This window comes from Drosophila montana, unplaced genomic scaffold (assembly GCF_035044405.1).
Source record: "Drosophila montana isolate Dmon_TW-CO22-7 unplaced genomic scaffold, ASM3504440v1 contig_1624_1, whole genome shotgun sequence".
Lineage (NCBI taxonomy): Eukaryota > Metazoa > Arthropoda > Insecta > Diptera > Drosophilidae > Drosophila > Drosophila montana.
In genome coordinates this window covers 2,579,965-2,605,711 of record NW_026996559.1, presented here as the reverse complement: position 1 = coordinate 2,605,711, position 25,747 = coordinate 2,579,965, and the positions used below count along the sequence as shown (strand labels likewise).

The window sequence follows — 25,747 nt, the reverse complement described above, 5'->3', positions numbered from 1 at the left end:
TTTCTAAACTTAGAGAAAAAAGCAAGAACAAAAATACATACAATCAATCAGCTGAATTTTGAGCTTTTATATAACAAATAATATCTTAATAAAACATTCGATACGATGTGGCCAATTCTGAATAATCGATAAGCGTTTGCATCCCTTAGCGGACTGCCAACCAAGCAAGCTAATAATTGGCATTTATTTTTCATTGCACAGCTGTACTTATTGAAATGTGTGCAGCCCTGGCACTTGGCTATCGAGGAGTATCGAAAAGCAGTTGCTTCGATTGATCGAAATATTTGTTAACAGATAACAGTCGGTTTGATTTAAAAGTGAAATACAAATTATTTCCATTAATTTTACTCATGGTATATTAGCATAAACGATTTGTTTTATTAAAGACTAAAATAATATATTTATTGTGCAATAATATATGAAGAATAATAAAAATATCAGGGGAGTTTTCTTTTCAGACAGTTACGATCTAGGATTAATGATTTCTTTCGGCTCTGGTGGGTCTAAAAACATATCGTTAACAGCTTTCATTACAAAGTCGGGAAGCAAACATGCCACTGTACATATAATAATATAGAGCCACATGGGAAGCGAGCTCAAGAACATATTGTAGACGTGATAGAGAGTACTGCTACTGTCCAAATTGTAAAGGTAAGTGCTTAACATAAATGCAAATATTGATGCAATAATAAAGGCAAAGTTGAGATAACTCATGTAGTGTGAAACTAAGAGTACCTTCAGGTTTCCCACAATCACGAGTACCATTATGAGCATAGTTCCAAATGTTGAAAAATCTGCAGTTTGTCCCTCATTGAAGACGACATTATTTTCATTGAGCACGGCGTACGCAAAATAAAATATAATGAAAGTCTGAACGATACCATTTAAAATCCATATCGTAAATGTTTTCCATGAGCTTAGCTTATTGTGCGAAATTGCTTTGTATAGGGTTGGGAATCTGAAATCAGAATTATATTGATTTAAAAATATATGTTATCCTTATTAAGTTGTCTAAGCTCACCTTAACAAGGTGTTCTCACTATAATGCTTGTCGGACATGGCCAGATACGTGAAACTGAAAGATATGTAAATAATATCGAACAGCCATAGGTACAGCTCGTTATAGACGGATGTAGCCGAATATAAGTCATATACTTGAAAGAGCGCCATGCATCCAGTGATAATAATGTTTTTATAGCAATAGAAGAGCACCATAAATGCCAGTCGCTCGGTATTATAATGGCCATGGACCAGCAACAGGCGTTGCAGCATATTAAATTTGGCAATGGAATAATCAGCGCTACGGGCTGCCTGTTTGCCCTCCACACCGGAAATGCCAATGCCAATGTGCGCCTCCTGGATCATGGACACATCATTGGCACCATCACCGATGGCTGCTGTGATATGTTTGCCCGACTTCTTGATAAGCATAACTATTTCGCTCTTTTGAAGTGGACTCAGGCGACAGCAGAGCACAGCCTTGCATTTGAGTGCCACTTCAGCAAATTGGTCGGGCAGATGGCTTAAAAGCGCGGACACAGTAATACCATCGATTACCAGGCAAGTGGGAGTCGATGTATTTGATGCGATGCCCAGTTCGAGCTGATTCAAGCGCTTTCGAAGCTCTTCCGGTTCGGTAATGTTGATAAGAAAATGTACCTCAGCTACTTGCGGTATGTGCTTGCAGGCCATGCCAATGGATAATGCAGTTTCCACCTTGTCGCCCGTTAGTATCCATATCTTTAGGCCAGCTTCCTGTAATGCAATAAGCGTTTTGTCCACATCGTCCTGGAGTGCGTCCTCCAAAGCCGTAGCACCCAGCAGGTCAAGCTCTGGAATGACAATCCATTAGAATTCTTAGAAATCTCACACTACGTTTTAATAACTATCAGTTGAATATGTATTATTATTTGTTTAAGATATTTCTCATAAACTTAAGGATTTATTGAAATTATGAATCACTGTTTAGAAATGTTGTCTAAATATTTAATAATCGATTCAACATCTTTCCAAAGAATTAATATATGTAATTATATTTTGATTGAGTTTATTATAAATCAAATTAAAACTCTGAATTTATTATATTTGTCTGTACTTTAATATACTTTAAAATAATATTCGATGTATTGAACTTCATTTGAAAATATATCTAAATCTGAACTTAATTTATGCTGCACCGGAATTTCATAGCAAATAATTATATTTTGTATATATTTCACTGAGCAGAATTTATACCAAAATTTCAAAAATTTTGTAGATTATTAGAATCTTACCAACTTCAATGCTCTCGTAACACTCTTCGATGAGCTCCTTTCGATCGCTGAGTTGAATATTGGCATTTTTGCATGATGCGAGAAATGTGGCATATTCCTCTTCAGTTAGGGTTCGGCTTGCAACAGCAAGGGTACGTAGACCCTCCTTGGCATATTCCGTTATTTGCACATCCGTCTCAGCAGTCGGAGATGTTTGCTTGCAGCGTGGCAGAATAGCAGCTTCAGCGCCCTTGCTATAAAGCCAGATCTGACCGCTCTCATCCCGAACGATAACGCTCATGCGTTTTCTCTCCGAGCTAAACTCGAGTACATGCAGGCGTTCGTATTGTAAGTCGCCAGCAATTCGGCCTCCAAAGATACGGCTGAGGTGCATCCTATTATTGTCAGTACCTTTAAAAATGAGACCCAATTTGGCGCAGCCCTCAAGTATGGCCTTTTCATCTGGACTGGATGCCTGGTATCTGTCACAAATGTCAGTCGCTATCAGATTATCGTACTCCGATTGAGCTTCGGCGGATTTTTCATCACAGCTTGCCATAACCTCCACTGTATGGCACAAGGACAAGGCCTCAAAAAAGTTCATCACCTCGGCCTGCGAATTGCAACAGATCGGCATTAGATTGGACATAGGATCAGGATTCAAGACTACTTACATCCATTGTGCCCAGCTCGTGGCTTTCATCTGTATCGGGGCTGTACAATTGGGTGTTTTGTAAATGGTAGTTGCGTCCCCCAACGTAGCATTTAAGGAAGATCATTTGATTTTTGGTTAGTGTTCCAGTTTTGTCCGAAAACAGAATGTTGATTTGGCCTAAGTCTTCATTCAAGTTCGATGCATTTACTCCACAGGGTTCATCGGTCTCTTCATCGTACAAACTCAGATCGGATCTCATAAATAGAGCACCAAAAACACGATACAATTCAATATTCATATACATTGAAATCGGCACCATGTAGTTAAACAAAATCAGAAATGATAAAAAGTCCTCAAAGATTTGTAAAATCGCATTGTAGTCTGGGGGCGGTCCCAAGTAGTGTATAGCCGGATAAACGTTGGCCGCCTTTTGCCTGAAAGTAATGCAAAGACGGAAAAAATGAAACATAGCTGATATTACCCGGGTATGCCCGGGCTAACTTCACATAATATAAAGCATTGAAAATACGTTTTTAGCTAAAATGTAACTTGTCAAAGTTATCATCTACTTTCACATGTTGTCAAATCTAGGTCTGATAATTAAAATAATAGTTGGACCATATTTCTGTCAAAATTTACTCTCGGGGCTGCCACAAAGTTGACATTCCGTCCGCCTATAGGTTTATAGTTTTTTGACAGGAGGATCAATTAACATGAGCTTTGCAAAGAACATGATAAAACGGATCTTAGTTTAGTTTCTGAATCTCTGTGTATACTTACCGTTCGATCAGGTAGAGTATAAAGACAACAACTACCATTCCCACAATGAGCGCAATGATGAATTTGTTTATGTATTTTTCGCTGGACGCCGATTTGTTGCCCGTATACCGGCTGTTTAGCTGGAGTTTTGTGGTCATGCCCGTGTAAATGGCACAGCCCACCACTCGCTCCTGGCCCCTGATGCGCACACCACGCAATAACAGGTTCTCGATTCCCAGTGGTATTGGCTCCGGGCTGACCTCTGCCTCGGCTGTGACTTCCACTTCGAGGCGTCCATTGAAGCTGTAGAGGTCGGGCGTCGATGGTTCGCAAACGATGCAACCGAAGCGCCTACTGTGCTCGGCCAGATCGTAAGTGTAGTTGGGTGGTCCGAATATCGGTTTCAGATTGGTCTCGCCGTCCAAGTTGGCCGTGTTCACAAAGCACATGTTCTCTGATCCCGACGAGTGAAGTAATATCATGTCGCATGGCACATAGCTGGCACTAGTTGCTACCACAAGATCTCCCGGCACTATGAATTCCGAATCGATTCGATGTTCCTTGCCATTGCGCATAACGGAAACTGATGAATGAGAAGAAATCGTAGTTAAATGTAAATCCTTTAGAAATTGGGGGATTAAATTGGCAAACCTTTAGTTGTGTTCACAATTTTATCATTTTTCGACCGGGAATAATCCTCCAGACCCTCCTTCAGTGCGGTCACAATCATGACGAAGAGCAGGGGCAGCAGTGATGTTAAGGGAGATATAGTATCATCTGCGTGTTAATTAAAATATATATTTTTATGATCATTTCCCAGATGCACGATTGGTCTGACATACTAACGAAAAATGATACAATCGTGATCAGCAGGAAGTAAAAGTATACGGCCCGTCGAAACTGCTCGTAAAAGTTCAGTGGGATAAAGGTCAGCCAGGTGTACTTGGTCGTTGTGACCCGGTTGAGCGGCGGGTTCTTTCGCAGATCGCCATTACCAATCGATATGCGTAGGGGTTCTTTTTCTTTAGCACTGAAGCTCTTCATTGTGAGATGTGAAAGTGTTTAGCTGGCACTTTCCTGAATTCCATACGTTCGACTTTTTACTTTTATGGATTATAGGCAGAACACGAGCGTTATCTTTCCATGCTAAATACCGACTGAAATTCGGCATACATTTTCCTATTTAAACGAAATCCATAACGTTTTCTTTTTTTTTTTATTTTCGTTTCTTTGTGATACGAACTCCCACTTGGAACAATTACCTGCTAGCCATTCAGCTAGTTCGCGTCGGACAATCGTGTAATCAGACAGTCGGACAGCCTGTTGGACAAAAAAGATGCGTTGCTTTTAAGTTTTTAAGAGACACAAGAAATATTATAGTATAGATTCATAATACAACAATTATAGCATTTACATGCGAATACTTGCATTATAACAACGTACCCGTTGTCGCTTTTGTAGATTAACATTAGCCATAGATTAGATTAAAGCTTGTCAATAGGCATACTCAAGGTAAATTTATTAACTCTGTTTGGGCTGTTTCCCATTTATAGGTAAATACATTTATACACTTGTTTAGTAGTATAATGTGATACTATTTGTCTTAGAACTAGAGAGAGAGCGGCAATCTTCGGCGCGCCGATAATTAAATACCCTTTAAAGGTTTTTGCTTACGACCGATTCGTATACGAACCATATGATATAATATGAAATTCCAAGCTTGCTCAAAAAATTTTAATAAACACACCTGTCGCATTTTTTTACCTTTCTATAAAGTTTTCTATACAGGTAGAGTTCGAATAAGATTTTGCCCATATTTGAGAAGCAATATGCTTATTCCAAATTTGGTTAAGATATCATGACAAAAAAAGTTTTTAATACTTAGAAGAACTTTATTATTGGCCGATTGTTTCAGCTTTATGATATAGTGTGCCGATCCGTTCGATCTGGCCAACAAAAAAATATTTCGCATAGAAACAGATCAAGAATATATGCGTTACACACTTTGTTAGAAAATTATAATACCCTGTAGAAGGGTATAGCAAGTACTTACCCATATAAGTACATCCATGTGTATAAACTTAAGCACCCAAGTGGTCATTGACTTAAACTTGAGCAATTCAAGATTAAATTTTAACATTGTTTCTTTTATTTGCGGCCAATCCTTTTATTTCGGAGCTTTTGTTCGCTCCGCAATCCATCTTCAGCGCCATGTCAATGCGATATAGGTAAAGCCCATATCATCTATAAAAGCTAGTTTGCAAGCTTTGTCAATGGGTTCCATGCTCGACTGATATATTAAGCCTCTAATGAGCTGACTTATGCATTGGTAAGATACACAACCTTTGACGGCGGCGCTGACTAAGTGCCCAACATTTGATAATATCGCTGACTCATCCGGCTGGATTTTTCAACTGGTCGTTCACCTTAAACATATATTTAATATTGTATATTAATTCATGGCAAGTAAATTTACATAATATTTAACTGTCTGCTAATTAAAATGGATCTTTTTTTCTTAAGGCAAGGCTGTCTGTCCTATGTACCAAAGACAGCTCCCATCTAATTTTATTTGTTGTATTCTCATAGATCGTCTTTTAAAATCTATATGCTATAGTTTTAAAAGTAGCCAGATTCTAAATCATGCTGGGAACAGAGTCTTGCGCAGCTTTAGAACTTCAAACTAATTGTTAAAATCTGATCATTAGCTCGACGAATTAGAAAGAATATGAAATGAGTTTAAACTAGAAGCTACATGTCAAGTTTGATGACTCTAGCTCTTATTATTTACCCAATTTGCTCAAAAATCAGGATATCGGAAACCAACTCTATGTTCGAAATTTCAAGTCTCTAGGTCCTATAGGTTCTGAGATCCTTACGTTCATACAAACGGACATGGCCAGATCGACTTGGCTTGTGATGCTGATCAAGAATATATATATACTTTATGGGGTCGGAGACGCTTCCTTCTGCCTGTAACATACATTTACACAAATACATTATACCCTTTTTACCCATTTTCAATGGGTTCAGGGTATAAAATGCTGTAGTTCTATCCAAAGATGAATTTCTTTGCGAGTTTCATTCAGAAATACTTTCAATTTGTCAGTTCAGGTAAAAACGTATTGCATTATTTTTTTTTTTATTAAGCTCTAAAAATGTTGATTTCGAGCAATGTTATTACAAATCTGTGGGCAAAGGTTTTTATAATTTATTCATTAAGTGAAATCGAAGATATGAGTGAAATATTATAGATCTGTCTGTGATTATAACACATTTGGTATTTTCAGCTGTTATGATCTAAATAGGGGTAGATCATAAAACCTTATAAAGAGATCGATTTCTATCGATCTTGTGTAACCCAAAACAAATATGGTCTACGCGTGGAAAAGGAACAGTTACGTTCCAAATTTCCTTCTCTAGCTCGTGGATCGACGCGTTGTTAGTGTTGATCAGGAATATATATACATTTTACGGGGTCGGAGATGTTTTCTTCTGCCTGTTACAAAGCTATTCATAAAACTATTGGACGCTTTTCTACCCATTTTCAAAGGGAACAGGGCATAAAATGTGAAGTACATCAAATTTGCATTTATCAAAGTTCTTTAAAGGTTTAAAATACAAAATGGATGTATTATCTTTTCTTGTAATGCGTTAGGGAAACGTATAGAACAATTTTAGGTCTGACTTGATCTATCTTTTTGTAAGTAATGTGTATTTGATTTTTTTTTGTCACATATGTGGATAAAATTAGGCAATTATGTGGATTGTTTGCACTAATAAAACACTTAGTTATGTGTATATTTAGGTTTTTTGTAAGAAACAATATTAACAAGAATATAATGCACTGCAAACTTTATTTATTTTGATTTAGTCGCATCTCAAACAGAGTATAGCCCGATATTTTACGCAAACTAATTGGTCAGATAAGGCCCTGGACTAACGCAATGGGTGTTGCTGTAATATGTATGTATATATATGTACATATACATATATGAATACTTTGTTATATATTGCGATTCTTGGAGCGTCAGTCAATGCGCGGGTTACGTGTGAGCTAACAGAAATTTTTTAACCCGTCGGCCGGGCTCACAAAAGTATCAGACCAGTGTACTCATGGCCGTGAGTCAAGTCTATGGGGTGTACGGGCTTTGGTGTGTTCGCATGTATGTATGTGTGTGTGTGTATGCCTGTGTATGATTCAATGCTTTAAGATAAGATACTGTTATCGACTTTATCTCTTCGGTTTGGTTCGAAAAAAAAGCTGGCGACAGTCGCTGGTTAAAAGAGAAGACCGTTAGGAATAAAAGTGTACGCTATTTGGGAGTGCCTCCCTGGAAGGGCGTGGAGGAGGGAGCGGGGGTTGGGGGCGGGTGAGGTTACTCCCTGAATCTCAAATGTTATCTATAAAAGTTTCTTCGACATGCATGCATATGTTAATGCGTATGTTAGTTTGTCTGCGCTCTCTTAGATTGATGATCCAGAGAATGAAGTTGCCTCGACACAATAAATTTGTGTACAGCAATTTATTTGCAAACATTTGTTAATGCATATACACATACATATATATAATTATATATATACTATAGGAATAAATATATATATATATGTGTGTGTGTGTGGGTTTTGGAAAGCCCATTCGTATGTTCGTTCAGGCATATGTGTAAGGCACATATCATTGTGAGTACTATCGCTATCAACGATTCTTCGACAGTTTGCCGATAGATCAGTTTGCGCGTAGAAGGCTTCTCCTTCCTGTCTATACTCGTGCATTTGAATATATATTTTGTTTGTTTTTAATACTCGTCTTTAATTTGCATACACTTTAAGGAACGGAGTGCGACATACTTAGTTCACTCCCAATTAGACAATACAATTCGGGTCTATAAACCGCATTGTCAACATCAAAAATGGTATGTTTACATATTGCTAACAATTACGAGTGTAGTACATATGTAAAGGGTATGTATGTAAAGGGTATTTATGCGTATATACATACATGCAAATTCGCAATTCAGCCGTTTATTGTGATATATCCGAGTATGCAGAGTGAGTGCGGACTAAAAGGCATTTGTTGTGAAATCTTTATAAAGCTTATTTTATGGCGATTACGACGGAGACTGACAAGTGAAAAATTGAAAACAACGTTTTCTTTTTTGTTCGGTGAAAAATAGAATGTGAAAAATTTTATTTGTTTACTTGAATTCATTTTATAATACATTTTAATTGATAATTTATAAAAAAAAAAAACTGCATAATGCTTTGTTATTTTGGCAAACACATTTATAAAATACGTGTTGTTCGGAATTACTTCAATCATTGGTGGATATGCAAGGTCTATGCAAAGTTCCATTAATATATATATTAAAACGTAAACACAACTCAACTCGTGGTATCAAGAATATATAGATTTAGTCTTGATGGGATATCGGCATTTCAACAATATGACATATGTATATATGTATGTACCATATATTTTTTAGAGAATCGGATAACTATCATATGCATGGCCCATGTCACCGCCTTTTTGTCCATACTAATCAATCATACACGGCTTTACACGTAAATAGCTATACCTGTGCATTTTCCCAGTTTGTGCAAATGAATCATTAACTTTTCGAAAAATAAATATAGAATAAAAATTGATAAATGCAATTATGATCAATTGATAAATGAATTAACCCGATATCCAGTAGCAGAATTAACAAAGTTGTATGGTTCCTGATTAGATTACATTTTGCTTGTTCCCCGATTAAATCTATAACACTTATTGTACTATTTCCCTGGCCCTCAAGATGTGTTTTTTTTTTCTCCATAAAGTATGCTATGCTTAACTTAAGGTTAACGCCTTGAACGTTAATGAGCATCATAAAAGACTTTTTTGCAAACAGATATTCCCGTTAAACTCTCGTCATGAGCTCTTCCAGTTGTGAAATTCAGACTATACGAACTTAAGAGAACATTTCGGTTCTAATGCACCTATTTAAAGGTACAATAGAAGGTGCTGCTGTACCCATTTACATATTGACACCATGGCGTGCACTAACCTATCCCGGGCATTTCAAGCTACATCATTAATGATTATTGGAGGAGGGAGGGTCTAGAGCATATATCGGAATGCGGCATATGATTGGGCATATTTGTTGATCAATTCGTGGAACTAACGTTCTTGTGCAAGTGCCTTCAACTGTATTAGTCAGCTGAGGCAGTAAAATACTGTTATAATCTTATCAGGCTTGACGGCGTTTGTGTGTGTGCTGCTGATATGGGAAAGCCTCTTGTCAAGAGCGCCCCGACTGACCCAAAAGAGAACAACTGTTGCGCAGAGCGCAAACAGTTGTGGAGCAGGCCACAATCGACTATGCTAGATTAGTGCGGATTCGTAGTAGGGTGCGTACTGGTCTATTACCTGTTACAAGTCGCCAAAAGTTGCACAGTTTCAATTTTATCTTGAAGTGCTTCCAGAGTGAGCTCGGGAAACGCCACAAATAAAAGAAAATAAAACAAATAACTGTCACTTTTAGTTTAGACTGATGAAAAACGCACACCCTGTTATCATTGGTATCAATCGCTTCCCCTTCGTGTGTTTCGCTCAATCGTACCGGAATCAAGTCGGCGGCGCTCTTAACCGGAATGTATGTGCTCTTTATAGAATACATACTCCTATAATCGCATATAGGCACCTGCCTCGTACCCACTAGATCGATTGGCAGTTGATATTAACGGTGACCGGCTGTATTCGGGTATTGGTTTCTAAAGGCACTACCGATAAGCACTCGGACCAATTCGAGGTAGACGCAGCTTTTTGGAGATACTTATATACAAGCTGGTTCGGTAGTATGCGATTGTTGCGACTCCGAGCCACATTGTACTTAAACAATAAGAGCAAATACCACCAATTATATTAGACTTTGACTGGACTTGGAAAATATGGATAAGATGTTTTCCAAAATTCTTGCCAAGCGGGTGAGTTCTATATACATATGTATTTTTTTTTATCATGACAACGATAACAATCAAAGAATTAAGTGTTCTTTTTCTTTCTAATTTAAACTTAATTTAAAGTAAACTAATTCTTGTGCCTACTTCATGAGCTCTGCTCCTTATTATCCTGTTTATATTTGATTTGTATTTGATTTCCGTGCTGACGTCAAAAGTAGGTGAAAAGTTGCGATATCAGGAGGTGTGAAATCTCTATCTAGCTCCATAGTTATTATCTGCGTATTATCTCCCACTAAAAGTGCGCGTTGATATGACTATGACACATCCAAATACCTATGTATGTACTTAAATACATTCGCCCTCTTAAATTTGTGTACTTTTTTGGAACGTGCTTAACATAAGCTCTTACTAATGGATTTGACATATCTTATGTACTTGTTATCACTATGGCCCGTTAGGGTTTGACCTAGCCCGCCAACAAAATTTGAAATTGGTTATACTTACATTATTTCTATTATAAAGTGTTTGCTTATTAATTTTATACCCATTAAATATGGTTAAAAGTGTATAATGTTAATGTGCATAATATGTGACAAGCCGAAGGAAACACCTCCGATCCTACAAATTATATAGATTCTTGATCGGAACGAAAGATTCAGACTTGAAAGCACATGCAAAATGAGTTTATCATTTGCATAATATCGATTCAAATCGATTTTGAGACGTGGTTTTTAAGCATAGCTCAAACATTATAGAACTAGATGCTTTTCAGATACCTTCCCTTATTCCCCCAAAAATAGGGAAAAGCTTTTTTTTAAATGTGAGCATTGGTATTTACACGTGTGTGTGTGTGTGAGTGTGTGTGTGTGTGTGTGTGTGTGTTTGTGTGTGTGTGTATATGTGTGTGTGTGTGTGTGCGTGTGTGCGTGTGTGTGCGTGTGTGTGTGTATAGAAGGAAGCTAAAATGCTTGCTAGTCGAGCATTCGCGATTAGAGCACTCTAAGTTCTTGGGCTTAACTATGCTGGACGACTTCAGCATGAGATTCAATTAAAACTATTACAACATACATATATATTTTTTAAAAGAACGTCATAATCAAACTACAGGTTGCCAGATTTAAAATAAGTAACAATTGAAGATAAATAAAACAAAAAATATGATTTATTGGGCTTTTAGTGTGGGCAATGATAGCAATAAAAGTCTGTATAGTTATATATATATATATATATACTAGCGGTTATAGCCCGGCCTTGCCCGTGGAACGTATGTTAAAAATCAACGTTCTCAAAAAGCTTTGAAAATGATTTTGAAACTTATCGGACGGTAAACAAATAATTTTCATAGAAACGTTTTCCGCCAATTTACCAATGTTGCGAAATCGCTGAAACACGTATTCATTATATTCTTATGTAGAGCTTTGAAAATAAGTTTGAAGCAAATCGGGCACAACTTAAAACTTCGCACAAAAAATCTTTGAGTCGCATTCCTCCCGAACAAGTTTGAATTCTGCGAAAAGTGTGAAACACGTCTCAAATGATTTTGCTTATAGATCTCTGGAAATGAATTTGAGCGCGAAACGTCACCCACCAAATCTTTGACCTCCATTTCCACCAAGGAGGAATGGATTTTCCGAAAAGTGCGAAAGATCTTTGAAAATAAGTTTGAGGCCGATCGGATGGTAAACAAAAAAGTTACATACAAACGTTTTTCGCGATTTTTCCACACTTGCGGGTGGAATTTCCCGAAACCCCGTCTTAACGTGCACCTACATCACATAAGGTAGCTACAGTGAAAATTTCAGCTTCCTAGCTCTTACGGTTTGGGCTGTGCGTTGATCACCAATCAGTCAGTCAGTCAGTCAGGACAAACAGTTTTATATATAGAGATATATATTTATATATACATATATAAATCTGTACATCTAACTATATTATTCTATACTGAACTATACTATCCGATATAGCACTAGTATACTATACAATACAACAGTACACTTTTACTAGTTTTACAGTTTATTTTAGTTGGTCAAACATAAAACAAATCAAACCAATTAATAAATATTCCTAATATATATATGTATATATTATATACACATATATATCGTTAATTTACTTGAAGACTGCCATAATGGAAGTGAAATTTAATTTGAAGAGTATAAAAGAATGCATTTTTTCACAAAATATAGCATGTCATAACGAATGTAACTGAATAATTGACTCAAATGATATTTCTAAACTTATGTAAATAAGCGATATGTACATATGTATATGCAAAATAAGTGGGTGGTACAGCTTAAAAGTTTTTATCTTGATTAAAGTTTTTATAAACATTTTCGATGATTGGAATAACATATAGAAATATCATCGCAAAACATGAAAATAAAAAGTTATACGCAAACAAAATGTTTTCATTCCATTGTTCAATGGGGTTCGAACCCATGTTACAAACTTATATAAAGATTTTACGTACTCATTCCTATTTAATAGTTAATTTAGATGGTTTTTTGTACTTGGTTAAAGGTTTCTTATGCTTATTTTCTGAAATTCGATATATATATCAGTTAAGGTTTCTAGGAATCGTGAACACTTAAATTTAGCTCATTTGTACTTCATTTAAGTCTGACTTTTTTTTTTAACTATGAACGTATTTCACTTACTTGTGAAAATTGTATCTAAGTAACTGAAAAATGTGTAAAAACTAATAGTTTGAATTTTAAGAAATAATTTCAGCTGGTATCTAGTAAAGGCAGATATATATTTTCTGCCTTGGCCTTGTCGATATATACTGAGTTTTTAAAAATATCTTCAAAAAACAATATTTTGACATACAAACACTCATTTTTTCGAAAAATTCTTCGATTGATCGTTTCTTTGATATAATGGTCCGATCCGGCCGGTTTCGACATACATTTCTATGTACTGTCAGTCTCAGGACGTCGCGTTAACAATACACAATTGTATTGCTGCCTTGTTTAATATATTTTTTATGCTTTTAGTAAAAATGTTGACCACAGGTTACGTCGATATGGGGACCGAATTTGCCCAAACCCCGACTTAGTGCTCACTTTCGTCCCAAAATGAAGCTTTAGTGAATAAAGGAAGCTTCGCTCTGTGCATTAATCAGCCCATATTCCATATGTTCTTGAAACCTAATAAAAAATTAATTACTGTTTTCTTCTTTAAATAAATAAATATATTTTTTAAATAAAAAAATATGCTCGAAGACGACACGGCAAAGATGAAAAGTTCGCTCTGAAAATCTTGAACCCCCACATTTTATCCAGGAAGGGCGGCTTAGAGTACTTTTTTATAAAGCTTCTTGAAAATGAGCTTGAACCAAAAACTTGGTCCACCTATTCGTCACTTTCCACCAAGAAGGGATGAAATTTGTGATAAGAGTGAAACACGTCTCAAATGAATTTGAACAAAGATCTTTTAAAATGAATTCTAGGCCGAACAATGCGTAAGCAATAAAGTTGCATAGAAACGTTTCCGCGATTTTTCACACTTGTGGGTGGAATTTTCCAAGAGCCTGTCATATAAGGTAACTAAAGTAAGAACTTCAGCCTCTTAGTATAATTCTATCTTATTGAATAATTCTTATCTGTTAGGTTTGCTTAAAACTTGCAATAATTGTTAAATTGCAATTAAACATTTGTCATAATCATTTCTTTAACGTGTTCTTTGGACATAGTTTCTCCAAAACGCACGCACAAAATTGTACACTTGCCCGTAGTCGCGCATATATTTAAATATTTCAATTCAAATTCAATCAAATATCGACGAATTTGACGAACTAGTAAATTAAGCATGCACTTTGAACTCATAACTAGAGAACACAAGCACTAGGTCTTTGGCGTCCCGAATACTCGGTAGCTCGCCAATAAGTTTGAGCTTTTTACGAATATTGGCTCGTGAGCTGTACGAGCTGTGCGAGCTGGAAGCTGGGAATGGCAATGGCTATGGCTATGGGCACGGGCACGGGTATGGATGTGATATGAGTGTGTGGGTATGGGTATGGGTATCGGGTATGGGTATCGGCCGGGGTATGCGAATGCCAGTGCCAATGCAGATCTAATTGTCAGTGTGAGAACGGCTTTTAAGTTGCGCACATCGCGGCGGGCAGGGCAGCTATCAATTATATTTCGTTTCCATTTAATATACTTATGTACATGTACCAAATCTATATGTATATAGTATATGCACTTGTGTATTCTTTTCCGAAACATGGGAACCTCAGAAGCGCGCTGCGACTACAACAGCCTGATGATTGCCGATCGATGTGCTGCAACAATTTTGACTGATTTATCGTGACAGAGTCAGTTGAGGGCAAACGAGATGTACAATGAAATCTATGATGTGTATTTCGGTGTATATACATATATATCAAGTGGAGAAGCATTCAAAATACATTGGACACAAACAACATATGAGTTTCTTGAGTTCTTCCGTGTCATAACGTGATGCCGACGTCATGCCCGTGTAAAAATACATATTGAAATCTTGGATATCTAGCTAAAAGTCATGTAAATGTGAAAAACAAATACCACGCACTCACATACACACATAATAACAACAATATATATATACATACATATATATATATATATATATATATCTATATAGCTATAGATAAAGATAAACACATGTGCATACGTACTGAACTGTTCAATTGAAGTGTTAAAATTACCCACTTAACATCGTTTTAAGGTTATAGCTTTTAATGTGTGGAGAAAAAACAGAAAAAAAACAGAAAAAAACAGATACAGTCATACAAGCCTACGGTCACACGTGCCTTGTATGCAGATGTAAGAAATCTATAACAAAGCCCATTAAAAACAACAACAACAAGTGTAATAATAACTAAAAAGAAAATAAACAATTAAGTTAAGGAAAAATCAGCAGGTGTTCGTCCAAAAATATGAATCGCTCGGATAAAAAGAAAAATGTTAAGATCGTACAGATTTTGATCAAATCTGATCTTATTTAGCAATCGGTTCTCTCTCTCTCTCTCTCTCTCTCTCTCTCTCTCTCTATCACTCTCTCTCTCTCTCGCCACTGAGTACAGAGCCCCTATAGAGAAGATGCACATGCACAACTTGTATATGATAAAGACGGTTGATCTGTTAATGAATGTCAGCCAGGTGTTAGACAATGAATTTCTTTGGCCATGACTATCTAAGCGGATTTCGACGCATTAATCATACGGTTACGTATCATACACCAAATTGGGCTGACCAGGAGCCGCAGAATTATCTGAAGGAAACATTTGTTTGGAAGCAGCGCAAGGTGCGTCACATATACATACATATTTACATATCTATCCCAAAACTAACACAGTTCACCACACAACACGTTTACAAATTAAAATCGAGTAAAAGACCATGGAAACTTGTACACACATGTATATGTACATATTTATGTGTATTGATTAACCCTATTAACCTTCAAGCAAGCGCAATGCTGTTGAAATTAAAAGGTTGTCAGGCAGTGCTTTACTTTAAACAAATACCCAAAGAATGTCTGTAGAACTAATATAATCGTCCAAACTTGTAACTTATAACAATTCCTATAGAATTTCGAGCTATATACTTAGTATATCAGTATAGAAATACATTGGCAAAAGTTATGGCAAGCCAATCCTATATTATAGACAGAAACTGATTATTTGCGCAAATTTGGATAGTATATTTCATCAAACTTAGCCTTAAGCAATTATTTAACAGGAGAAGAAGTCACAAATGCAACTTGTTAAATTATTTTTTATACATATATACATATATCATAGTTTTGTGATCGGAATAGACGAAGGCATCTTCGACTGAATAAAGTATATATATATATACATATATATATATCTATAAAGATAGAGCCAAGTACGTCTGTTTGTTTCTATGCTAAATAGTTTTTTCGCGCGAATCCCAATGCATCGCATTGCACTCGAGTTCCCGCCCAACCGGACGAGGGGCGCAGTCGTATAACGTACGGCACGAACTCGCAAAATACAAAAGCAAATATAAACTTAGACTACGGGCTAAGACTCTCTACTTGCGGAATAGCTTACGATGGAAGACTCAATATGAGAAAGACTCCCAACAGAGTTGGGTCCGGAGTTGAGTCCGGAGAAACCGGAATAGTTCAAGCAAGGCACAGTTTGTTGAAAAACATACTCGAGACAAAGCTGTATAATTACTTTTTCTCAGTTTTCAAACTATCGTCATGAAAGTTTGCATGGGTCCGGCTGTCTGTTGCAGGCAGTACATATTACGGAATACGGCTTAAAAGCAACAAAAGTTTCTACGCTTTTGACGGACTCTTTCTGAAAAGCTATATAATATAGTTGTCCGATTTTGCCGAAAAACAAAACTTTCAATAAAAGAAATACATTTTCGAACGACCAACGGTTCCGGCTGATATCCACAACAAATCAGATACATTTCTTGCAATAACAATACGAATGTTAATTAACTCTGATATAAAATACATTTTGCTATTCAAGTCGAGAGAATCTATAAAGCATGAAATATAAACTTCAGTTTATAGAAAATAATTTTTTGTAAAATATCTATTTCTTTTATTGTCGAAATCTCTCGGCCAGAGCCTGTGAAATCAATATTGTTTTTGTTTTGTTTTTTTTGTTTTACATTTAAATTATAGTAAATAATTTTATTTAGTGCAGTCCAAGGTAGATGAGTTGTCCGAGTGACCCAGACAATTGGCAGTTGAACAACGAGGATTTGGATTAAAGGCCAGGATATTAGTAGATGGATGCAGTCTTGTCTATGTCCATATTAACCAGTGAAATTTATAATATTTATGTTGATAATTTTTTCGCTGTAGGCTATCCTCTATCCAGCTTGAGAAACCCTCCTTAGATGTACAAATCTCATCAAAGGTTTTGGAATGAATGAAAACTAAAGATTGCCAAAGTTCGTTTACAGTCCAAGTATAATATATTTTGAGATATATACATATATTCCATATGTAGTTTCGATTTTCCCAAATATTTTTTGTGACTCTAGCCCTAAAACTGAAAACAAATTGACTCTTCACTTTCTAAATACATACAATAATGTACATATAACAACATGAATTCGCCTCAAAACCTTTTTGGCTTTCATCTAGGAGTAAAATTCGCAGAACAATACTGCGGGAGAAATGGAGAATGTTCCTATGTATGTACTATACTTATGTATGTAGTAGTAGATGTGACAGCGTGTACATCAACTATACATTTAATTGGATAGCAGCATGTCAACATGCATACAAATGTCATTGAACCATCGAGCCGGTTCGGTTTAAGCGCGACTTGCAGCCTTGAAGGGAACAATACGATTAATTGAATGCTAATAACACGATATACTTAATATATGTAACTACTCAAGCTATAAAAAAACAATTTAAATGTATATACTTATTTCCTTATTGTGCTCTACAGTTAATAATAATAAATTGCATATGTATCTATAAATATTTTCCATATTTGATACTATTTCTTGTTGTTTTAGGGTTCCAGAGTTAGTACAATAAATGACTGGCTACAAATACAAATTGGCGGCTCTGAGGATGTTAAAAAGAAAAAGCCATCGAATCAAAATCGCATTAAGTCCACGAAATACACATTGCTCACATTTCTGCCGCAGAATCTATTGGAACAGTTTCGCCGCATAGCTAATTTTTATTTCCTAGTTATGACTATAATATCGCTATTAATTGGTAAGACCGAATCGCAGAATTGGCAACATATGCGTAATATATATTGTATGTAATATTGTACTCATTATGCACATTACCTACAGACAGTCCTGTTTCGCCGATGACGTCACTGTTGCCTCTAGTATTCGTAATCGCTGTTACAGCCGCGAAACAAGGCTATGAAGACATCCTGCGCTTTAGAACTGATAATGTGGTTAACCGCTCACCGGGTAGGTATTCAAAATTGGGGCAGGTGTGTGTCCATATTCGAGACCCGAGACTGACCTTCTTACCACATGCCCTGCAGTTACCATCATAAAGGATGGCGCTGAGGCTATAATACAGTCACAGAATGTGGCACCGGGTGATCTGATCGTTGTGGAGCGCGACTGCGATGTGCCCTGCGATTTGCTATTGCTGCGCTCAACCGATCCGCATGGCAAATGCTTTATCACAACGGCCAATTTGGATGGCGAGTCGAATCTGAAGACCTTGATGGTGCCCAGAGAGCTGCCGACTGTGCCGATCGAGGAGATGCATAAGCTGGGCGTTATCGAGTGCGAAAGTGCCGGCACCGATCTATATAGTTTTAATGGCAAAATCGAGCTGTCGGGCGGCGAGGGACGCGTCCTGCCCCTCTCTGCCGAGAATGTGCTTCTTCGTGGATCGCGTGTCAAGAACACGGAGTGTGTCATCGGATGTGCCATCTACACCGGAATGACCACTAAGCTGCAGCTGAACAGTCGACTGACCCGCAACAAGAGCGCCTCTAGTGAAACCTATGTGAACAGATTTTTAATATTTATACTTATAGCTTTAATAGCCATAGTTACCTTGCTCTATTTCCTAAAACGGTGAGTACGCATCCAGCCCAAACTAAAAGTCATAAACGTATTTACTTTAATGCAATTTAGGAATAATATAATAGTATTTTAACGATTCTCAGTGGGCATAAAAGTATATAGTATCTCGAATCTAAAATTGTGATACAGAGTTAAGAGAAGTTAAAATAATTATAGTAGAATATCGAGCTTATAAGAGAAATCTTGGATTCAGTAGACTTTCTTTTGATAAAGCCACAATACCACGATTATTTAGGAAATAAAAGAAACTTGAAACCTTATATGTAAATGTTAATCTGATTGCAAACCTAATCGCTGCCTTATAATGACTTCTCGTGCAGTTACAATGAGCTGTTTGTGATACCAAAGCTGACCTATCTGGGACCCGCAGCGGATGGCTATAGTGTGAAACAGTTTCTGCAGGACTATCTGTCCTTTCTAATACTGTTCAACTACTTGATACCCATCTCGCTGTATGTGACCATTGAGCTGCAGCGCGTCATTGGCGGCTTCTTCATGGAATGGGATACGGAGCTCTATGAGAAGGAGACCGATCAACAGTGCATTGTGAACACATCGAACTTGAACGAGGAGCTCGGACAGATCAACATACTCTTCTCAGACAAGACGGGCACACTCACCAAGAACGAAATGAACTTCCAGCAGTGCTCGATTGCTGGCCACAAGTATACCTATAAGAAGACTCGGCTGGAAGATGAGGAGACCAAAGCACTGATTGACATCAACAAATTCAGCGTAAGCCAACATTCATATTGTTTTATTAAAATTGTGGAGAAATTACAAATTACCCTTTAACAAGAATGACGAACATCTGCGGCATGCCAAAAATTAAATACCCTTGTACACGTGTGACCTATGACCTTGCAGTTGAGTGAAAAGAATTGTCAAGCTTCCACTTGCCAATTTTCGTTAAGATATCTCGTGAATCGGAAAAGTTTTCGTTTACAAATCTCAATTTTCAACCGATTGTGTCTCTAGAACTATATAATGTAGTACTCAAATGCTGATCATATAGTGAATATAGTAAAGGCCAAATTTGATTCATATAGACCAAGAACCACAAATGTTGTTCTTACGAATGCTTCATTTTTGACCGACCACTATGGCAGCTATAGGATATAGGGATATCACCAGGTCGGTTCTTGACAACCTGATATCCCTAAAACTGAGGAATTGATTTGCATAGAAACAGACAGACGGATAGACGGACAAAGCTGTATCGACTCGACTATTCATACTGATTAAGTATATAAAGTATATTAAGGTGTCGAAGATGTTTGCTTCGGGGTTATATGATTGGAATCGATCCATCTGAAAAGAAATGCGAATCTAAATTTTGTTTTAAACATATACATAAATAATCGATACAATATTTGATATATGGCTTACCTTACCTTAATACGCGCATTCTTTAAATTACCAATTAATTAATTATGCAAAGAGTATTTTCTACAATTTGAATCTGAAAATTTCCCAAAATTTAGGAAATAAATCAAATGCAGAAAATTGAAAATGATCGAATATCGGAAAATTCTGCTCAATTTGGGTGTTTCTTTAGAATCGAGAATGTTTGATATGTTATTTAACTCGAATTTCGCCAACAGATTGACCAGAAGGTGTTCTTCCAAGCGCTGGCCATTTGCCATACGGTGCAGGTGGCATCGAGCACGCCTGCAGATGAGCAGGTGACCAATAAGAATGAAAGCAACAAGTCGGGACCACCTGAAATGTACTCCATTACGGACATCACCGAGGAGAGTCACAATTCTAGTCAGCACAGCGAGCTCAATGTGAGCCACACGATTGACACGTCCATTTCGGTGCATCCGAATGGTGTTAACGCCCCGGTGAGCTCTTCTGATGTGAATCCCCTGCTGATTGGCGATGACAGCTACCAGGTGGAGCGACGCAAGCGGCCGCAGGTGGTCAAGCGTAGCCCCAACTTTGCCAGATCCAATAAGGTGCACAGTGCGGGCGTCGGTGAGGCGACGGCGGGCAACACGACTGAGCAGAATGGCCACTCGATGGTCGGCAGTCCGATGCAAAGTCCACACATGGTGCGGCCCATATCGCTGCAATTCCAACGTTCTACCTCGGAGCGGGATCTGCCCCAGTTTGGTGAGGCGAACAGTGCGGCCGCCTTGGGCCACAGACGTGCCCACTCATATGGCGCGCCCAATGCGTATCTGTCCAATCCCGTTGGGAATATGACGCCACCAGTGGGTGGACTCTTTCGCACCGCCAGCACCACATCGCGTGAGTCCTATGCAGCGCCCACATTCACACGCCAGCCAACGATACTCATACGTGCCGAATCACAGCGTCGAAAGAATGAAATCCAGCAAACATTGTGGTAACTATTAGCTGCTCCCGCTGGCCCCAGTTGCGTGTGCATGACATGACATGATGTCCATTTGCTTATCCCTCAGTTCACTGGACTACCAGGCCTCCAGCCCGGACGAGAATGCGCTTGTGGAGGCGTGCGCCAATTTGGGCTTTGTCTATATTGGCGATGATGGTGAAGTGCTGCGAGTGCGCATTGTGCCGCCGCATCTGGACTACAAACGACCCATCAACAGCAACAAGCCCAAGGAGGATTGCTTCTATCGCCTGCACGTCCTGGAGTTTACCTCCGATCGCAAGCGTATGAGCGTGATTGTTCGCGATGAGGCTGGCAGGAAGTGGATCTACACCAAAGGCGCCGAGAGTTATGTATTTCCACTATGCGCAAACAGCTCGGCGATGATGGTCTCCAAAACGGATAACCACATCAGCGACTTTGCTCGCTTGGGTCTCCGCACCCTGGCCATAGCCAGGCGGGAGATCTCTGAAACGGAGTATCAGGAATTCATCAGTTCCTTGGCCCAGGCGAACAGCTCACTGGAAAATCGAAAGCAACTTTGCGAGGAATGCTATTCAAAGATTGAAAGCGGTGAGTGGACGATATCCTTTTGCAATGCCAATCACTCTATTCGCCATTCCTTTCCAGATCTGGATTTGCTGGGCGCCACAGCTGTGGAGGATGCGCTACAGGATGATGTGGCCGACACACTCGTATCCCTGCAAGCAGCTGGCATCAAGATTTGGGTGCTCACTGGTGACAAGGTGGAAACGGCACTGAACATTGCTCTGTCCTGTGGCCACATACCACCCGATGCCAAGAAGTATATTATACTCGAGTGCAAGAGCCGCGACGATCTGCTCATCCACTTGAATGTGCTCGAGCGCGAAATTGTGTTTGGGATCGGTCAGGAATGCGCGCTGCTCATCGATGGCAAGAGCCTGGCCGTCGCCCTCGCCGAAGCACCCAAGGAATTTCGCGATGTTGCCGTTAAGTGCACGGCCGTGCTCTGCTGTCGGCTCAGTCCGCTGCAGAAGAGCGAGGTGGTGGCGCTCATCAAGTCGTCCAATGAGAACTATAACACAGCCTCCATTGGTGATGGTGCCAACGATGTGTCCATGATCCAGGAGGCACATGTCGGCATCGGTATTATGGGACGCGAGGGCCGTCAGGCGGCGCGCTGTGCCGACTTTGCCTTTGCCAAATTTTGCATGCTGAAGCGTTTGCTCCTGGTCCATGGCCATTACCACAGCGTGCGTCTATCGTTCCTGGTGCTCTACTTCTTCTACAAAAACATCGTGTTCATGGGCATCATGTTTCTATTCCAATTCCACACGCTCTTCTCCTCATCCTCTGTCTACGATTCTCTGTTCCTGACCCTCTACAATGTGATCTACACGTCGCTGCCCATTCTCTTCATATCTCTAACCGAGAAACCCTACACCGAAGAGACCCTAATGCAGTAAGTTGATATAGTTATCCTGGAACTTTTCTCGCACTAAAACCTTTTTATACCCTGAACCCATTAAAAATGTGTAAAAGGGGTACAATTAATTTGTGCAAATATATGTAACAGGCAGAAGGAAGCATCTCCGACCCCATAAAGTGTATATATTCTTGATCAGCATCAATAGCCGAGTCGATCTAGCCATACCGTCTGTCTGTCCGTCCGTCTGCCCGTCTGTCCGTATGTATGAACGCAAGGATCTTAGAACCGATAAGAGCTATAGACATGATATTTGGAACGTAGGTCCTCCTCGTGTCCGCGCAGTACGAGATTGTGATTGATTGAGCAAATCTCGTAAATTATACGAGCTGGAGACACCAAAATCGGAAAGTAGCTTCTTGAGTAGTATATATATATAAATATCCCTTCTTTTATAACTGCTGCTTAAGCAAACGAATTGTTACACGAGGTTCATTTTGTGTTGGTAGAAGAGGGTTCAGGAGATCCTTAGTCGGGAGCTCCCACTAGAGCCTCTTACTTATTTAGCATATTTATCACGAGCCTCAAAAATCATAGTTTCCTTTCCGCCAATTGGTAAGGGCTATATAATAGCTTTTCCTTAAAACTATCGTTGGAAAGTTAAGTTGGCCTGACTCGATTAAAAACTTAATTTAACGTGTTTTTAAAAGTTTAAACTTTTAAAAATCCAGTCCGTTTAATTCCCGGTCGATTAGCTTGAAGAAATATGAAGGTTTTTGAAGCTCTACGTGGAAAATACTGACAATATGTGCTAAAGCGATTTTCAAAAAACTAACTAATTTAAATCGGGAAACTGCGACCAATTCACATAAAACTCATTTTAAAATATTTATGTAAGTTATAAAAGGCATCGTGATAGTCCATTTCGGAAAATCCACCCTGCTAGGTGAAAACTGAGGGTGAAGGGTGTTATAGCAATATCTTAATATTTCCACGGTCGGAAAATGGCTGAAAAAGCAATGCACAAGCTTTAAGATAAACACTTTGCCCAAGCATGGCCGGGTAATACCGGTTAGTAGTTCGTAAACATAATAAACTTAAGGAAACCTCAAAAATTTAAAAAAGAGCTACATACACCAAACTATGTATGAAGTTTCTCGTATAGCATATACAGATTAAAAATATATTTAACTTTTAGATTAAATATATTTAACTTTTTGAATGCGTTCCATTCCCCTTAAAAACTTCTAAATTTAGAACCCTTCGATCTCGTATGCCATTTTCGAGCCCTCAAATGGCTTACCCATAAATTGAGTAGGACTTAGGGAACAAGAAGAATAAGGGAAGTAGGGATAGAATGGTGCTGGATATATCAAACGCAGCTGGGCGGTGGGTTGCAGGGCTAAAGACTACAAAATTCCAGGTTGTTTCTTTTTCTTTTCATCAAACCAATTAATCTCTTTTCGCTCACTCAGAACTCCGAAACTGTATAGGAAAAACACGGATAATAAGCAACTCCACTGGCCCTACTTCCTATTGTGGACACTATTTGCGGTTTACCATGCGTTGATAATCTTCTATTTCGCGTACTGCGTCTTCTCCTTCAACAATGTCATACTGAATGGGGGCCAGACGGCGGCCTTTTCCTGCTTTGGCACGCTGCTCATCTGGGGCGTGGTGATCATAGTGAACCTTAAGCTCTGGCTGGAGTCCATGTATCTTTCCTATTGGTATATTGCGACGATAGTAATATCGATACTTGCATTTATGGTTACGACCGTCATCTACAACGTCATCAATTTGTAAGTTTTCATGCTCATTTATTCTGGTGCTGAAATCTATATCTAGATCTTAATACACAGGGACTACGATACGGATATTTACTGGGCATACAACAATCTCTTGGCCTCCCTGCCAGTCTGGCTGTACATCCTATTGACGATTGTGGCCTGTCTATTGCCTGATTTCACATTGCGAATGCTGAAGAGAGCTTTGAAAATCAAGGGCTTCAGCATTTTTCCCGGTAAACAGCGAAAACGTGAAATGCGCAAGAAGTTCGAGTCGACCTATTTATAATACTTAGTATTAGACCATAATTTTTATACGGTTTATTTATTTATTTTGTCTTATACCTATGTACATATATTTTTTTTTTTTTGCATTTAAGTAAAATCGATTGTTTGTTAAAATAGGCGCTATGCTGTTTTATTATTCATCTAGAACTATTTTTCACACAGAAAAATTCGACCAGCTAGCCAACACATATATAAAAAAGATAATGAGAATCTCTTTAAGCCAATCAGGGGCGGTACTAGAAATTAATTTAGATACATGAATAGTCTATATTTTTATGCACATATTTACTTATGCGGTTCATAGTCACGATAAGAACGCCCTGTAATACGCTGGCACTAGTAATTGTGGTTTCAACTCAGAAGCATATGAACAGGCACCCTTATACGGCATATCTTTGTCGATCAGAAATAACTTATACATACTATATAGAGTATAGAGTGTAGAGAGTTTAGTCAAATCATTTTTGAAAAAAGTACTGGGAGGCTTACAATTCTGAACAGGTAGCTTTTTAGCTTATTTCAATTTGATGATGATTCATTGAGACAACGATTTTTTAGTTGACAAAGTGTTGAATTTAACATTAATGTAAAAAAGCGTTTGTCAAAAAAGTGTTTGTGCATCAAAATCTCTAATTGCTTTCGTTGGATGGTTCAAAAGTGTTGTGGGAGTGAACTTTGTTTTCCAAGTTGCTGTCAAAGCTCATGTCAGTTTACAAAAACTTTCTGTTTTGCCTCTTGT

At 38.2% G+C, this 25,747-nt stretch overlaps 2 protein-coding genes across 4 annotated transcripts; one reads left to right on the top strand and one right to left on the bottom strand.

Moving 5' to 3' along the window:
* Nucleotides 1–358: 358 nt before the first annotated feature.
* On the bottom strand, nt 359–5,001 carry LOC135440610 (phospholipid-transporting ATPase IF). The gene is made up of 8 exons (XM_064699877.1): nt 4,929–5,001; nt 4,509–4,845; nt 4,318–4,443; nt 3,688–4,249; nt 2,927–3,341; nt 2,274–2,865; nt 1,022–1,832; nt 359–958 (listed from the first exon to the last, which is right to left on the bottom strand). The coding sequence occupies exons 2-8, from the start codon at nt 4,708–4,710 to the stop codon at nt 463–465; spliced, it is 3,204 nt and encodes a 1,067-aa protein (XP_064555947.1). The 5' UTR covers nt 4,711–4,845; nt 4,929–5,001; the 3' UTR covers nt 359–462.
* A 3,423-nt stretch (nt 5,002–8,424) lies between these two features.
* Nucleotides 8,425–25,085, top strand: LOC135440471 (phospholipid-transporting ATPase IF). 3 transcript variants are annotated; one of them, XM_064699661.1, is made up of 10 exons: nt 8,425–8,579; nt 18,117–18,324; nt 18,408–18,533; nt 18,611–19,157; nt 19,487–19,901; nt 20,771–21,519; nt 21,596–22,098; nt 22,156–22,969; nt 24,409–24,735; nt 24,796–25,085. In XM_064699661.1, the coding sequence occupies exons 1-10, from the start codon at nt 8,577–8,579 to the stop codon at nt 25,007–25,009; spliced, it is 3,906 nt and encodes a 1,301-aa protein (XP_064555731.1). In that variant the 5' UTR covers nt 8,425–8,576; the 3' UTR covers nt 25,010–25,085. The 3 variants fall into 3 exon arrangements, with proteins under 3 accessions (XP_064555731.1, XP_064555730.1, XP_064555729.1); XM_064699660.1 differs by lacking the exon at nt 8,425–8,579 and adding an exon at nt 10,094–10,632; XM_064699659.1 differs by lacking the exon at nt 8,425–8,579 and adding an exon at nt 15,655–15,897.
* The last annotated feature ends 662 nt before the right edge of the window (nt 25,086–25,747 follow it).